Raw genomic sequence first — 15,126 nt, forward strand, 5'->3', positions numbered from 1 at the left:
GATAAATACTATGTGATACAGCTTATTTAAGGAATCTAAAAAAACTGAACTCATAAAAGTAGAGAGTAGAATGATGGCTACCAGAGCCTGGGGGGTGGAGGAATTAGGGAGAAATCGTTTAAGGGCACAAACTTGCAACTAGTAGATAAATAAGTTTTGGAGATCTAATGCACACTAGAGTGTTTATAGTCAACCATACTGTATTATAAACTTCAAAATTGCTAAGAGACTAGATCTTACTTGCTCTCACCATAAAAAAGAAATGATAATTATGTGACATAATAGAGGTGTTAACTAATGTTATGGTGGTAATCATATTGCAATATACGAATGTACTAAATCAACCTGTTGTACACCTTAAACTTAAACAATATTATATGTCAATTATATCTCAATAAAAAACAGAATGGTGGTCCCTTAAAAAATTAAAAATAGAATTACTATATGATCTAGCAATTTATTTCTGGGTATATACCCCAAAGAATTGAAAGCAGAGACTTGGACAGATATTTGAACACCCATGTTCCTAAGAGCATTATTCACAATGACCAAAAGATGGAAGCAACCCAAGTGTCCATCAATGGATAAATGGATAAATAAGGTGTAGTATATCCATACAATGGAATATTATTCAGTCTCAAAAAGGAAGGAAATTTTCACATGCTACAACATGGATGAGGACATAGTGTTAAGTGAAATTAACCAGTCACAAAAGGACAAATACTGTATTATTACACTTATATGAGGTACTTAGAGTAGTCACATTCAGAGGCAGAAAGTAGAATGGTGGTTTCCAGGGGCTAGGGGGAAGCAGAAATGGGGAATTAGTGTTTAGTGGGTACAGAGTTTCAGTTTCGCAAGATGAAAAATTTCTGGAGATGGATGGTGGTGATGGTTGCACAACAATGTGAATGTACTTTAACGGCAATGATCTATGCACTTAAAAATGGCTAAGATGATAAATTTTATGTTATGTGTATTTTACCACAATTCAAAAAGATTAAAAAATTAGAAAGACAAATGTGCAAACACCTATGTAATAATTGTTACCAAAACAGCAAAAAAATTGATATTAATTTTAAAAAAAAGAAATAGTCTCTGTTCTTGAGTTGCTCATGAAAGGGGATGATTCCACCCCCTCGGTGACATGCACCACTGACAGAGCCAGGGAAAGCTTGGGGCCTCCTCTGGGGGAGCTCTGAAGTAGCTCGCCTTATCCTGTCTAGTTCTGTCGTATCCTGTCTAGCTCGCCTATCCTGTCTAGCTCAGCGCCTGGGCGAGCTGTTCCAAATCCTTTGTGACAAGAGACAGAGAAACAGAAGGAAAGACCGCATGGATTGGTCCTGTGGACGTTTGGAAGCGATGCATCCAGGTGTGGATGGCCAGATCCAGCCTGGCCGAGAGCGCTCTCTCTGGTGAGGTCATAGCCATGCACACAGAACCTACACTCTGGCCAGGCAGGAGGAGGGGACACGGAGGGAACAGGAAGAATGGAGCCAGACCAGCACTCTTCCCGACCTTTTGGCTTTTCCCTTCCTCATTTGGTTTATTTCTAATTTCATGCTCAGAATCTGGCTCAAGTCCTAACTGTTCTGGGGAAAGAGGTCCAGCAATGGTCAAACCACACATTCTGTGGGAGGTGAGTCCCCAGGTTCTGAAGGCCTCTGAGGTACAGACCAGGGAACCACCTGGACCTGCTCGGGAGGGTCTCACCTGGATATGAGGTAAGGAGGTTGCCAGTGGCTCTGGCCCCGCCCTCGGTGACTCAGTCAAGAGAAACTGCCTGTGGGTATGACACACACCAGAGCCTCGCCCCGCCTTGTGGGTTGCCCACACTCTCTCCCACATCCTAGCTTGCAGAACTGGCCCCACTTTAGCCCCCGACCCTGGAAGATGTCGTGAGACTAAGCAAGGACAACACAGCAACACGTTTCTGGCTCAGCACCCAGCTATAGTGCTCTGACCCACAAACCTCCCTATGGTTTCACGGGGATTCTAGTGTTTCTCCAACGTGCTATGTGCCAGGTCACATTTTATGTTCCCCACAAAGGCCATAAGATGTGGCTGGGGTGGAGGTGGGAGCCCAGGGCCATAGTAGGAGGTCCCCTTCTGCTCACCGCTCCCCAAAGGCTGTGCGTCTGTACATCCCCAGCAACTCTCCTATAGGCAGGGCCTTCATAGATGTTCTAAGCCACCAAAAGTCACCCCAGGGACTGAGGAAGTCCCTCCATCCTGATGCATGCCACACTCTGCTGTGGTGAACCCTTTGTCTCTGGACCAACTCTGTTGGTTTCTACTGTCTTTCCCAAGGCCTCTGTTCTTCTCAAGAAGTCCCTCGGTCCTTCCTGCAAACAGACTCCTGACGGGGAGATCCCCCAGCCTCCAGCTCTGCCCTCTACACCCCTATTGCTTGAATTGATAAGCATTACATGGTTTGTTCGTTCACAGTGGGGACTGGGGGTGAGTTAGTGTGGAACTGAACTATCAGAGGATCAATACCAGGTCCACCCCTCATTAGTTTGTGACCTTGGGTGAGTTACTGACTCTCTCGAAGCCTCATTTTGTCTCATCAGTTAAATGGGAATAAGAACAGCACTCACATCACAGGACTGATGGGACAAAGCCCAGACTGACACAGTGAATGAGCAGTAAACCTTTCTTGTAAGTAACTTGAAAATCCCACAGCATGTTCTACAGTCCTTCAGCCAGGCTAAGCTGGGACGATCTTCCTCTCTGGGTCAGGTAGGCTGCTCTAACACATGCGAGGAAGTGTTTGGTCTTGAACCAGCCTCAGACTTAGGTCAATGATAACTTAGCCTCTGCCATGTTCTCAGTGTCCTCTTTACATGCCCGGGGAGGAGAGCAGGGGAGGTGGGCCACACAGAGGCAGCAGGAAGCAGGTGTCTGTGGGTTCATGCTAAGTGCCTACCCTGCTCTTTACCGTCTCTGTCTCTTCCAGTCCTCATGACAACCCAGTGACGTGGATATTACTCTCCTCTTTATAGAGAAGGCTTTAACGAGGCTGAGACAAATCATCAAATCAGAGAGATGAAGCAATTTCCCAGGGCCACTTAGCTAATGATGATGATGATGATATAGCTGACATTTAAGCACTGACTATGCACCAGGCACTGTTCTAAACACTTCACATATATTAACTCATTTAATCTTAACAACCACCCTTGAGTAAGTACTATTTTTATCCCCATTTTACAGATGAGAAGTCCAAAATACAAAAAGGTTAAATAACTTGACCAAAGACACGTGCGAATAAGTGACAGATTCGGACTTGAATCAAGACAGTTTTGACCAGGGTTCAGCAAACTTTTTCTATAAAGGACCATGCACTAAATATCTTAGGCTTTGCTGACTATGCGGTCTCAGTCACAAATATTCAACTCTGCCACAGTAGTGCAGAAGCATCCACAGACCGTGTAAACAAAGGAGCATGGCTGTGTGTTCCAATAAAAATTTATTTATAAAATAAACAGGGAGCCCATCTTAGCCCATAGGCCAAAGTTGGTCCACCCGTGGTCTTAACTGCTACCTTAAGAGAACGAGGACCCAGAAGCATCAAAGCTCTCTGAGAAGCAAAATCGTAATTGTGAACAAAATGTTTGACAATTCTCTGGCCTTTCAGTGTGATACAGTATACAATTCATTCAATGTCAATGCACCATTATTTGTTGAAGACGTACTGTACACCGGGCCCCATCTTATGTGCTTGAAATACACCAGTGAAAAAAATAGACAGCATCTCCCTTTGTATGAGCTTATCTTCCAGCAGGATTGAGTGGGAGCGCTGACAAATAATACACGCAATAACAGCTGAATTATATAATATGTAAAAAAATGGTGAGTGCTGTGGAAAGAAATGGAGCATGGTTAGGGGAATGTGGGAGCAAGAGAGCAGCATAGGGTGGTAAGTGTAGGTCTCACTGAGAAGGTGACATTTTAGCAAAGACTTTAAGGAGGTAAGGGAATGAGCCATGCTGATATCTTGGAGAAGAGCTTTCCAGGCAGAGAGAACAGCCAGTGCAAAGGCCCTGAGGCAGGAGTATGTCTGGCTTGTTCAAGAAAGAGCAAGAGGTCTGTGTGGCATGAGTGTACTGCATGGTGTGGTGAAAGGATGAGGTCAAGGGTTAATGATAGCCTGATTTTGTGGGGCCTTGGAAGTGTGGTGAAGACTTGCCTTTTACTCTCAGAGACATGGGGAGCAGAGGAGTGACATGATCTGACTCAGATTGTAAAAAGATCAGTCTGACTGCCATGTTGTGTCTTGGGGTCAAAGCTTTAGACTCAAGTTTCCTGGATTTGGTTCTGACTCTCATACTAATTACTGGCCCAATATCAGGCAACATAATTCATCTTTCTGTGCTTGGTTTCCACATCCATAAAACAGAGATAATAATAGTATTTACCACATAGGACAGTTATGAGCATAAAATGAGAAAATTTAGGCGAATGATTAAACGTAGTTCTAGGCACATATGAACACCAAATGGATATTGGTTATCTGCATTACTGTTAAATTTACCTTCCTAATAAAAAATTACCATTTTACTGTAATAAACTGTGAAAGTGTGCTTACACAGTGACACAGGTGTAGACACTCGTGCTGTTTGATTTCTCATCTCTACAGCAAGCATAGGATCCACTCCCACCTCCAGGGCACTGCCGCTCTCACAAGGGAGGTGAGAAGTCACCGCGGGGAACATTACGCCTCTGTAGGTGGGACAGCTTCTGGGGCACCTTCTTGGTCATATAAAGTGCGTGAAGAATTGATATGTTTCCTAAGAAGGGAGGGTACCCAGTGAAGATGGTGGAGAAGAAAAAAACAAAAGGAAGACAAACCGCCAATAGTGATGCCAAGGTATCAAATAGGTATTGTCACCTATTTCTGTGTAACAAATTATCCCCAAACTTAGCAGCTTAAAACAACAAACATTTATTATTTCACGCAGATTCTCAGAATCAGAAGTCAAAAACGTGGCATTAGCTGGGTGGTCTGGCTCAGGGGTTCTCATGAGGTTGCAGTCAAGGTGTCAGCCAAGGCTGCATCATCCGAAGGCTTGAATGGGTCTGGAGGGTCTGTTTCCAAGATTGCTCACTCACGTGGCTGTTAGCGGGAGGCCTCAGTTCCTCACCACATGGGCCTCTCCACAGGCTTCTAGAGCCCTTATGACATGGCAGCTGGCTTCCCCCAGGCAAGTGATCCAGGAAGATCAAGGAGGAAGCCCCCATGCCTCTTATGATCTAGCCTCAGAAGTGGCACTGTCACTTCCACCGTATAGCATATTCTTTAGAAGCAAGTCACTAGGTCCAGCCCACACTCAAAGGAAGGAGAATTAAGCTCCATCTCTTAAAGGATAAAGTATCAAAAAATTTGTGGACATATTTTAAAACCACCAACCATGGTGTGTGATCTTGGGTCAAAATAACATTGTCTTAGATGGTGCCAGTTTAATTTTCAAAAGTCCAAAACGTGACTCTCATGCAAACGCATAGCTAGCATGTGTCAAAGATTTATCATTAGTATTAAATGAAGGAACCAGCAAGATGATAAAACTGATTCAAAAGATAAGTCAAGGAACAGAAGATTATATAATCAGTCAGGAGAGAAATGGTAGAATAGTTTGGCTAACTTAGATTTAAAAAAAATTGCTTAATGAATTGCAAGTCAATAAAACTGCACCCTCTAGGGCTATCATTTCTATCAGGCAGAAATATTTTGCAATTTATCAATCTCCTCTTAGTTCACAACTAACCTTACAGTCTGGTATCTAATCCATAGTAATTAACAAGTCAAACTAAGGTATACGTTCCCTAGGGAACTGAGTAATTGTTGGTGGGGTCTATTTGATGATTCTCCAGTATGACGTTGAAAGCACATGCAGTCATCATTTTGTTTTATTTTCAAGACAAGAGCTTTTCTTAACAGGGGTTTATTTGTCTCACTTTCGCCTTCTTAGTTCCATCCGTTTGCATCCAGTTCGATCCATGCATTGCTCCATCCATTCATTCTACATCCATCCCCATTTAAGCACATTGCAGAGCACACAAAGCTGGCGGAGACATGCCCCTGGACCCTCAGCAGGCTTGCCCCATTTTGGGGGGCGGCGATTTACTGGCCTCACTCTTTCTTCAGCAGAATGAGAGAAGAGCTTATGAAGCCCCACAGCAGTGTCCCCCGGGCACACAGGTGCAATTCACTGGGGTCAGGGGGTCAGAGAAGGCAGCCTGGGCAGCCTCCATTTCACCCTTTTAGGTGAAGCAATATCTACTTTATCATCACTTTGCAAGTGAAAGCCTTTCTGCTTAAAACCACTTTGCCTATGGGCCACCTCCTTCTGGAGTTTCTTTTTTTTGTTTTGTTCTTTTTTGCAACCAATTCAGTGTCATTTCTATTTGCTCAATTTATCATCAATTTAATAAATTTGCATAAGGTAGCCTCAACATCTTTCATTTTTATGAAAGGTGTTTATCACATTAGTGGCATTAGGTGAGTGGTGGGTTATTTCCTATCCTTTGAACAACTTGGTATTTTATTTCTTCTTGAACACTTTAAGGACTTTTTAGCCCATAAGCCTGAACACAATTCTTTAAAATTTGTGACTTAACAATATGTGGTTTCCAGTGGTCCTCAAGACATAATGAAATTGTTTGTTATTATACACTGATCGTTACCTCTAATTCAGATCCATCACAGAGAGTGTATGGATGTATTAAAATTGCAAGATGTATTAAAACACAATCATATATTATTTTACCAATTAGGTGCTAAAGAAAGATCATTCACAGATGGCATGAGCTAGATTTTAGTTCCTAAGGAAATAATCAGACACATGAGCAAAGATGTTGATACAAAGGTGTTTTCATGATCATGATCATGAAAATAATGATCACATGATTTTCAATAGGAAATAATACTAATAATATAAAGGACTAATAATGATTGATTGCTATAAGTAATTGATGCTGCATCTACACAATGAAATACTAGACAGCTACTCAATGGTATCATGTCAGTATTCATGTTTGTTATGAAAAGATACGTTGCTTCTTTGTTACATGAAAAAAGCAGGTTGGAAAGAAAGTGAGTTCTATGATGCAGTTGTGTGAAAAGCTGTCCATAGTTAACGTGTATATGTGCGCAGAGGAAAAAGTGTTGTCGTTGGTTTTCTGATCCTGTGCTCACAGAAGATGAGTATTCATGTTTTTCTTTTTTTGTCAGTCTGGATTTTCAGGTTTTTTGACAATGAATACGGAGCTTAAACATCACTTAAGCAGGAGAGCCCCACCTTCAACATCTTCCACAGGCCTGGCAAAGGCAGGAAGGATGGAAGGAAGGAAGGAAGCAAGGAAAAGGAGTTTTAAAATCTGCTTTCCTTGAGCTGCTATCTGCACTGACGCCTCTGGGTCTGAAAGTGCTTGGAGGAGCTGCGTGCTCATGAAGAACTGGAAAGCCCCTGGGAAGTTCTCCAGAATTGCTGGAAGAAGACTGTCTCCAGAATCTTCCTTCCCTGCAAGAGGTAGTGAGTAGCAGGCGTTTCTGGAGGCTTAGGGTGACGTGAAATCTCTCTGGGAAACCCTGCTCCTCCACAGGTCGCGGCAGTTTCAGGAGCCCCTCCCTTGTGCATCATTAAAAGGGCTGAGGCATCCTCGGAAGAGCAGGCAGGCACCGCAGGCTCTGTCAGGAGAAGGGAGGATCTGAGGTGTCCTTTGGGGAGCTGGGCTTCATCCTCCCCAGCAGTGCTGGGGCTCTCTGTTCACAGGCTGGGGGTGTGGGGTCGGGGTCAGGGGTCAGGAGGCTGCTTGCTACCCAGGCTCCCACCAGCTCAGCCTCTGTCTCCACCTAAGATTTTCTGTTATTTCAAAATAGGAGAATCTACACACTGTGACGCTCAAGATGGTCCTGAGTGGAGCGCTGTGCTTCCGGTGAGTAACAGAGCCACTGATTTGGCCGCGTCCTGTGGGGGAGGTGAGTTCCAGGTAGACCTGTTGTCCGGCCTTTCCAGGGAGGGAGGAGCTGTGATGGCCCTGAGCTGGGACTCTCAGAGGTGGGGGGGCAGCTGGGAAGTTGTGAATGGCACCTCACTGCCCTGAGAAAAGTTCCTTCAGCCTTCTTCAGACTGGGGCAGGTCCCCTCAAGGGAGTTCCCTGATGCGAAGGGGGCACAAGTGAACCGCCCTGTGTAGAGAGGGAGCCTCATCTATTCATAATGAGAATGGAAGTCAGGAGACCTGGCCTGCAGCCCTGCTGTTACCACCCACTGTGGCGATTTGATGTCAGTCCGGCTATTCTGTTCCTCCTTCCTGCCCTTTGAGACAGAACAACAACAACAAAACTATTCAGTCAATCAGTCTGTCTGTCCACTGGCATGTACTGAGCCAGGCACTCTGTTATGCTCTGGATTTTGCAACAGTGAATGAGAACGGTCCTTGCTCTCACTGAACTCAGAGTCTAGTAGAGTTTTTCCCAATGTGTCTTCTGCGGAACCCCAGTCCCATGAGTTGTTTTATACAGTGGCACTCCTTGATTAAGCAAATGTGGGAAATACCTCATTCTATGTCTCCTTAAGAGAAAATCAGGGTGCAATTCAGCATATTAGTAACTTTGAAGTAGAGATTTAGTTGTGTTTAGCCAATATGGAATCAATTTGTACACAGCATACTTTTTACCGTATAACATCTGGAGAAATCCACTTTAGGCTACATCTTTCAGCTTTTTCGCAGAATGTCAGCAGATCAACTGAGATCATAGAGGCAAAATAAATTTGAAAAGTAAAATGAAAGAATTTTAAATTTCAAGAAGTTCCTCACTTCGTAGGGAATATATGGCCAAGCGGAAGTAAATGTACCTTGATGTCTTCAATAATAATTGAAGAATCAGATTTTAATCTGGATGAGGCCTGGGCATTATCTAAGTCATCGTCTTAGCTTAGCAGTGGGGAGACTCAGGCTCAGAGAGGGCGAGGGATGTGTCTGTTGTGACTCGGCAGTAATGGTGGCTGAGCTGGACGAGACCCCAGGACCCTGACTCACAGTCTAGTTTCTTTTCCAACATAACACACAGAGGAGATGAGTTGGTGCAAAAAAGATTGAGTAGGGTGAAGGAGCAAATCCCAGCCTCAGATTGGAGACTGTGGGGTTGTCCCATTGGTAGGGCGTGAGCACAGCAGGGTGGGAGAGGAGGTTGTGCCGTTAGTGCTGGAGGAGAGGAAGACAATGCCTGAGATGGGGGACTCCAGAGCTCGGGCAAGCGGAAGCACCCACGCCTCCCCTAACTGAGTGTCATCCCGTGCTGATGTTTCAGAATGAAGGATGCGGCATTGAAGGTGCTTTATCTGCATGATAACCAGCTTCTAGCCGGAGGGCTGCATACAGGGAAGGTCATGAAAGGTTGGTGGCAAAACATGACCCTACTATCCCAAGTCTCTACACACTCTTGGGGGGGGGGCCTACACTGTCATGCGAATTGGCACAGGCCTACAGACCCTAGGCCTGACAGGGTAGATGGGGCATCGTAAAACCAGGCTCTGAGCAAGGACAAATAAAATACTACACCTTCCAGCAAAGTGAGGACCCGTGCCCCAGTGCCCCCGGAAGCCTCCCTGCAGAGATGGGAATGTTTTCCAAGATGGATGCTTTGCCATTCCCTCCTAGGTGGACTGGGGTCAAACATTCTTTTTCCTGGGAGCCAGTGTTAAGGACAAAACCAAAGCAGGCTCTCTGTGCCTTTATTCCCATATGGGACTAGGTTTCTGCCCCTTTGGCCTGGGTCCCCTCTGCTCTCAAGATCTTTGGCCACTCAGAGTGGTGGCACCCAGAGAGCAGGTGGCACCAACTGGCCTCGTGCTTACTCATTCTGCCTCCCCGCCGCTGGAACAGATCCTTCTCTCTAAAACAGCACACACCTGCCCACCCCGAACACCCTTACTGGGTGCTAGGGCTAGGCAGATCCCTTTGCGAGGATGTGTGTATGCACATGTGTATGCATGTACGTGTGTGTGCATATATGCATATGTGCATGTGTGTGTGAGAGTGTGTGTGTGTGGTGGGGGTGGGATGGTACAGGGAGGAGTGATATCCTCTCCTGTTCTCAGGAATCTCACAGGGGTTAGAAAGATGTTCAAATAACTCTAATGGGAGGCTTATCTAGACAAGTTTCAGAAAAGAGGCCGGAAGGTTGAGGGGCATTAAAGGAGGTCCAGTCTCCCTTAGGGGTTAGAGAAGACTTGAAGGTTTGACCCTGGGGATGGGAAATGGTACAATGTGCTTATGTGCCTTGATGTCCACTGGGCCAACTGGCAGGAGACCATTCTTCCCTTTATGACAGCCGCTAAGAGGCTTCCCTTCTGCCCAGCCTGGGGACAGGACGTCTCACACAGGTCCTGCTCCCCAAAGTCCACGACTTGGGGAGAGAGAAGGAAGGGTGGCCAAGGCCCCTGCATCTGGCCTCCCTCCTCTAGGTGAGGAGATCAGCGTTGTCCCCAATCGGTTTCTGGATGCCAAGCTCTCTCCAGTCATCCTGGGCGTCCAGGGAGGGAGCCAGTGCCTGTCGTGTGGGACGGGGCAGGAACCAACTCTGAAACTAGAGGTGAGTCCTTTTGGGAATCCTCGCCATCTGGCAACTAAATCAACAGACGTTGAACCCACTGAGGCCTTGCAACCTGTGGCCCAAGTGCCTCTCCTGGGGATGCCCTTGCAGGGTTCTGTGGATTGCAGCCCTGTCTCCATGTGCCCTTGGCCCAGCCTCCTCACTGCCCCCACTTCTGCCCCTCACCTGCTATGCCCCTCTGCTTGCAGCCAGTGAATATCATGGAGCTCTACCTCGGTGCCAAGGAATTCAAGAGCTTCACCTTCTACCGGCGGGACACGGGACTCACCTCTAGCTTTGAATCGGCTGCCTACCCAGGCTGGTTCCTCTGCACTGTGCCTGAAGCAGACCAGCCTCTCAGACTCACCCAGCTTCCTGAGGACGCCAGCTGGGATAACCCCATCACAGACTTCTACTTCCAGCAGTGTGACTAGGACAATGTGCCCCCCAAAACTCCCTGGGCAGGGCCAGCTCCAGTGGGGGCAGGAGAGTGGAGGAGGAGACCCATGGCAATCACCCCTTCCCTGCTCTCAGGGCCCCCACCACTCACTGGCTAGGCACATGGCCACCTTCCCAGTTTGGGTAAATTTTTCTGAGACTTGGAGCTCAGTCCATAGTTTCCTTCCTTGCTGGGTGGTATTACTGTTGTGGAACTTGGCAAAAACCATATGAGATAAACTGGAGTCACATAAGAAGATTCCTAAGGGATCAGGGTAGGGAGACTGGCAGGGATCCTTCATAATCCGTGGTAACTTATCCCATACCCTGAGCCCCACAGGCCAACCCATTCCCAGTTGAGCTTGTTAGGGCCACCAGCTGCCCAAAGGAAGTCCTATCACCCACCACTGTGCAAGAGAGGGAGGGTGGTCATAGAGTTAGGGACCCAAGGCCCAGCCCCCTCCCTCTTCCCTTTAATTCGGCTGCCATCATATGCTGCCCTTTCCATCTCTACTCTCATGCTCTAGCCACGGGCAGGGGAGGGTGGTGGTGTCCGAGGACACGGCTCCAGCTCAGAAGACCAAAGATGGGCAGGGCATGTCATACCTTTTGAAACTCAAGGTACAATTAAAATCCAAGATGCTGGTGTCTATTCACCTGAAAAGATGGTCGTGACATATTAAGTGAGAAGAGCAAGTTACAAAGTAGCATATCTTATAATTCTATTTTAATTTAAAAAAATACCTATTTATATATTTCTTCATAGAAAAAAGTCTGAAGGAGATTACTTCAATTCTAGCAATGTCAGGGTGGTGGTATTATAGGAGATTTTTCTTTTTGTTCTTTTTATTTATCTGTGTTTTCTAATTGTTCTACAATGAAGATGGATTACTTGTGTAATAATAAGAAAAATTAATCTTGAGGTAAGCAGAGCAGACGTTATTTCTTATTGTTCTCAGCCTCCACTTCCCTGGAGTGAAATGCAAATTGAATTGAGCTCTGCTGCTCTGGTCGGCAGAATCAGAATAGTGATCTCAGCAAAGCTGCAAAGAAGGAAGATATGATGGGTTAGTGTGGCTGGAATATTCCAAGGAAGGAATTTACAAAAAGAAAAATCCCATACTTTGACCTGAAGTGGTCACAGCCCCCTGAGATTCCAAGATGTGGGATCCAGCCTCCAAAGGGGCTCCTGTGCTGGCCGAATAGTGTTACCTCCAAATTCATGTCCTTCCAGGAACCTCGGACTGTGACCTTGTTTGGAGATAGGGCCTTTTACATGCAATTAGTTAAGAGCTCAGCTGTATTAGGGAGGACTCTAAATCCAATATGACTGTGTCCTTGTAAGAAGAGGAGAGGACAAACAGACACAGAGGGGACCCAGGGAGGAAGTCCACGTGAAGACGGAGGCAGAGGTTGGAGTTCTGCTGCAATAAGGCAAGGAACGCCAACGATTGAGGCAACCACAGAAGCTAGGAAGAGGCAAGGAAGAATTCCTCTCCAGAGCCTTTGGAGGGAGCATGGCCTTCAAGTCTCCTAAACTAAGAGAGAACAAATTTCTGTTGTTTTAAACCACCAAGTTCATGGTAACTGGCTACAGCAGCCCTGGGAAATTAATACAGCTGCCAATGATCCTGTCTCTTGGTATTCACAGCCTGTGCCACGTTGTACCAGAGTTGTTTCTGTGGCCAACAGAATACGGCAGAAGAAATTTATGCCACTTCTGAGATTATGTTATAAAAGACACTACAGCTTCTGTCTTGGTCTCTCTCTCTATTTCTTTGCTTACTTGCTCTGGGGGAAGCCAGCTGCTGTGTTGTGAACAGCCCCATAGAGAGACCCATGGGGTGAAAAATGAAGCCTCCTGCCAACTGCCACATGAGTGAGCTTGGACGCAGCTCCTCCAGCCCCAGTCAGGCCTTCAGATGATGCAGCCCTGGTCCACTGCTTGACTGCAACCTGATGAGAGACTCTAGAGCAGGACACCCGCACCAAGCTGCTCTAGATTCCCAACCCTCAGAAACTGTGTGACATAATAAATGTTTGTTGCTTTAAGTTGCTAAGTTTTGGGGTCACTTATTATGCAGCAATAGGTAAATAATATGCAAGGTAAGAGAAACAAATGCATTTATTTTATTACAATAGTAATTTTCTCCAATATTTTCATTTTCCTTCTCAAAATCAACATGAGCCCTTTTACTTCCCAAATATTCTATTTACAAGCTGATCATACTAAATTTGTTGAGTATTCTTTGTTCCTACAAGGTTTAGATCTTCTTTAACTACCTTTGCACCTCCAGTCGTACCTGCCAGGGACTGTGACTCCACTGTCTCTACCCTGGGGGATAAGAGCAGAGGCCAGAGGAAGGCCCAAATCTGAGCCCCAGGAATTCCCCCTGCACCTCACCCATCAGACCAGCCTGGCAGGTTCAGATTCTGCGGAGGACTAGCAAGGGGGTGGCCAGGCCAGAAGGGTCTGCCTCAGTGGACCTCAGAAGCTCCTGAAGTCCTTGGGCTGCAAGCCGCACAGGGCTGCTCAGAACGTGGGCTCCAGGTACCGGGCTGTGTTTCTGCAGACCCAGCTCACTCTCTCTTTTTGCCCACAGACCCAGCCATAGTCTCATAGTGTCGCCTTCTCTGAGAAGCCTTTGCTGAGTTGAGATCCCTGGTCATCTTCTCTGACAGTGCTTTGTGCACATCTCTTTGGTAACTTGACCTCATTGTAATTGACTTGGGGTCTGTGGTCCCTAAAATGACATCAAGGTCAAGGCTATATCAGTTTGTGTCCAAGCACCTCAAATAGTGTTTGGCAAACAATTGGAATCCAGTGAGTGTAGAATGTGGAAACTATTTCTCCACCCTGGAATATTCTTTCTTTCTTCTTCACCCATTTAAATGGGCCCACCTTTCAGGGAACAGCTGAAATTCCACCTCAGTTTTGAAGCTTTCTCAAACCTGAAATGATTGCTTCATCATTTGTGGGATGATAGAATTTAAAAGGGCCTTAGCAGGGATGAGCTGACACGAGTCAATTGAAAAAGGAGGAACATAAAATGCTACCTTTAAGAATGGATTGGGCTGGAGGACCTGGCATCATGACTGTTCAAGTGAAAAAAATCTGGTGGTTTTAGATTTCTGCAATTTCAATATAAGCTCCCAGCCTAGGCCTATATTTACTGAGGTGCGTGCCTGTATGAGGTTGAGTTTGTGCCAGTTACAGGCATTGGGGACTAATAGTGTGTCCTGAAGAGGAGGGAGGGTCCTAAGACCAGGTCGTAAAGGAGGAGGCTAAGGAGCTGAGAGTCTTTATCCTGATGAAGCATACACAGAGAGCCCCCTTCAAGTACTCAAAGGCCTGCCTAGTAGAATATACTTGTTCTGTGTAATTCCAAGAAACACAAGCAGGACAGATGATTGGAAATTACATGGAGGCTGTTTTTCCTGTGTGACCCGAAAATTTTAACCATAAGGACCACATACACTGTTAAGGTTTCTTCAAGAGCTTGTGAGGTCCTTGACACAGGAGGTGTTGAAGCAGAGCCTGATTGACCTATTTCTCAGGGATGCTATAGCTCAAATTTCTCCATTTGAAGGGAGACTATGATGTCATGTCTAAGGCCCTTTCAAGTCTAGGAATTTGTTTCTTTACTCAAGGAGATTCTCTGCCCCTATTGTCTCCAGTATGCCCGTGACCTATTTCTCACTTTTGAGGCATCTGAGTGTTGGACTGACCTCTCCCACTTCCTCACCAAGCCCTTTGTGGAACTTTGCAAATGACCTAAGAGGGAGAATTACAATAAGGTGCTTGGTCCCCACAGAACACTATGCCTAAGCTTCTCTGCCCTCGTGAGTAGGTGGATAGATGAGTGGATGGATGGACTGAGTTGAGTAATGTCAATTAGAGGCCTGAGTGTTCTTTACCCCTGCCCTGCTCACACTATGTCGTGTGCCCTAATAGTCCAGGGCACATGGCACCTGTCTAGCCCCAGGATGGATCTAAGGGCAATGTCCTCTGTAGGTGGGTTTCCTTAGATCTTCTGTCTCATCAAGCTGATACCCACTACTAGGACCTGTTGTAAAGACAGAGACTTC

The 15,126-nt window shown here is 46.0% G+C and overlaps 1 protein-coding gene across 1 annotated transcript; it reads left to right on the forward strand.

Moving 5' to 3' along the window:
* The first annotated feature begins 7,399 nt into the window (after window positions 1-7,399).
* IL36RN (interleukin 36 receptor antagonist) lies at window positions 7,400-11,322 on the forward strand. Its single transcript, XM_058534669.1, has 5 exons — window positions 7,400-7,532; window positions 7,883-7,938; window positions 9,316-9,401; window positions 10,472-10,599; window positions 10,809-11,322. The coding sequence occupies exons 2-5, from the start codon at window positions 7,910-7,912 to the stop codon at window positions 11,031-11,033; spliced, it is 468 nt and encodes a 155-aa protein (XP_058390652.1). The 5' UTR covers window positions 7,400-7,532; window positions 7,883-7,909; the 3' UTR covers window positions 11,034-11,322.
* The last annotated feature ends 3,804 nt before the right edge of the window (window positions 11,323-15,126 follow it).

Source organism: Diceros bicornis, chromosome 40, assembly GCF_020826845.1.
Source record: "Diceros bicornis minor isolate mBicDic1 chromosome 40, mDicBic1.mat.cur, whole genome shotgun sequence".
Lineage (NCBI taxonomy): Eukaryota > Metazoa > Chordata > Mammalia > Perissodactyla > Rhinocerotidae > Diceros > Diceros bicornis.

What these genes read in the sequence shown, in the direction of transcription:
- IL36RN (XM_058534669.1), top strand. Translation starts at nt 7,910, where the DNA reads ATGGTCCTGAGTGGAGCGCTGTGCTTCCG. An exon ending in AGTGGAGCGCTGTGCTTCCG is followed by an intron (nt 7,939 to 9,315) that starts GTGAGTAACAGA and finishes CTGATGTTTCAG; the next exon opens with AATGAAGGATGCGGCATTGA. An exon ending in AACCAACTCTGAAACTAGAG is followed by an intron (nt 10,600 to 10,808) that starts GTGAGTCCTTTT and finishes CTCTGCTTGCAG; the next exon opens with CCAGTGAATATCATGGAGCT.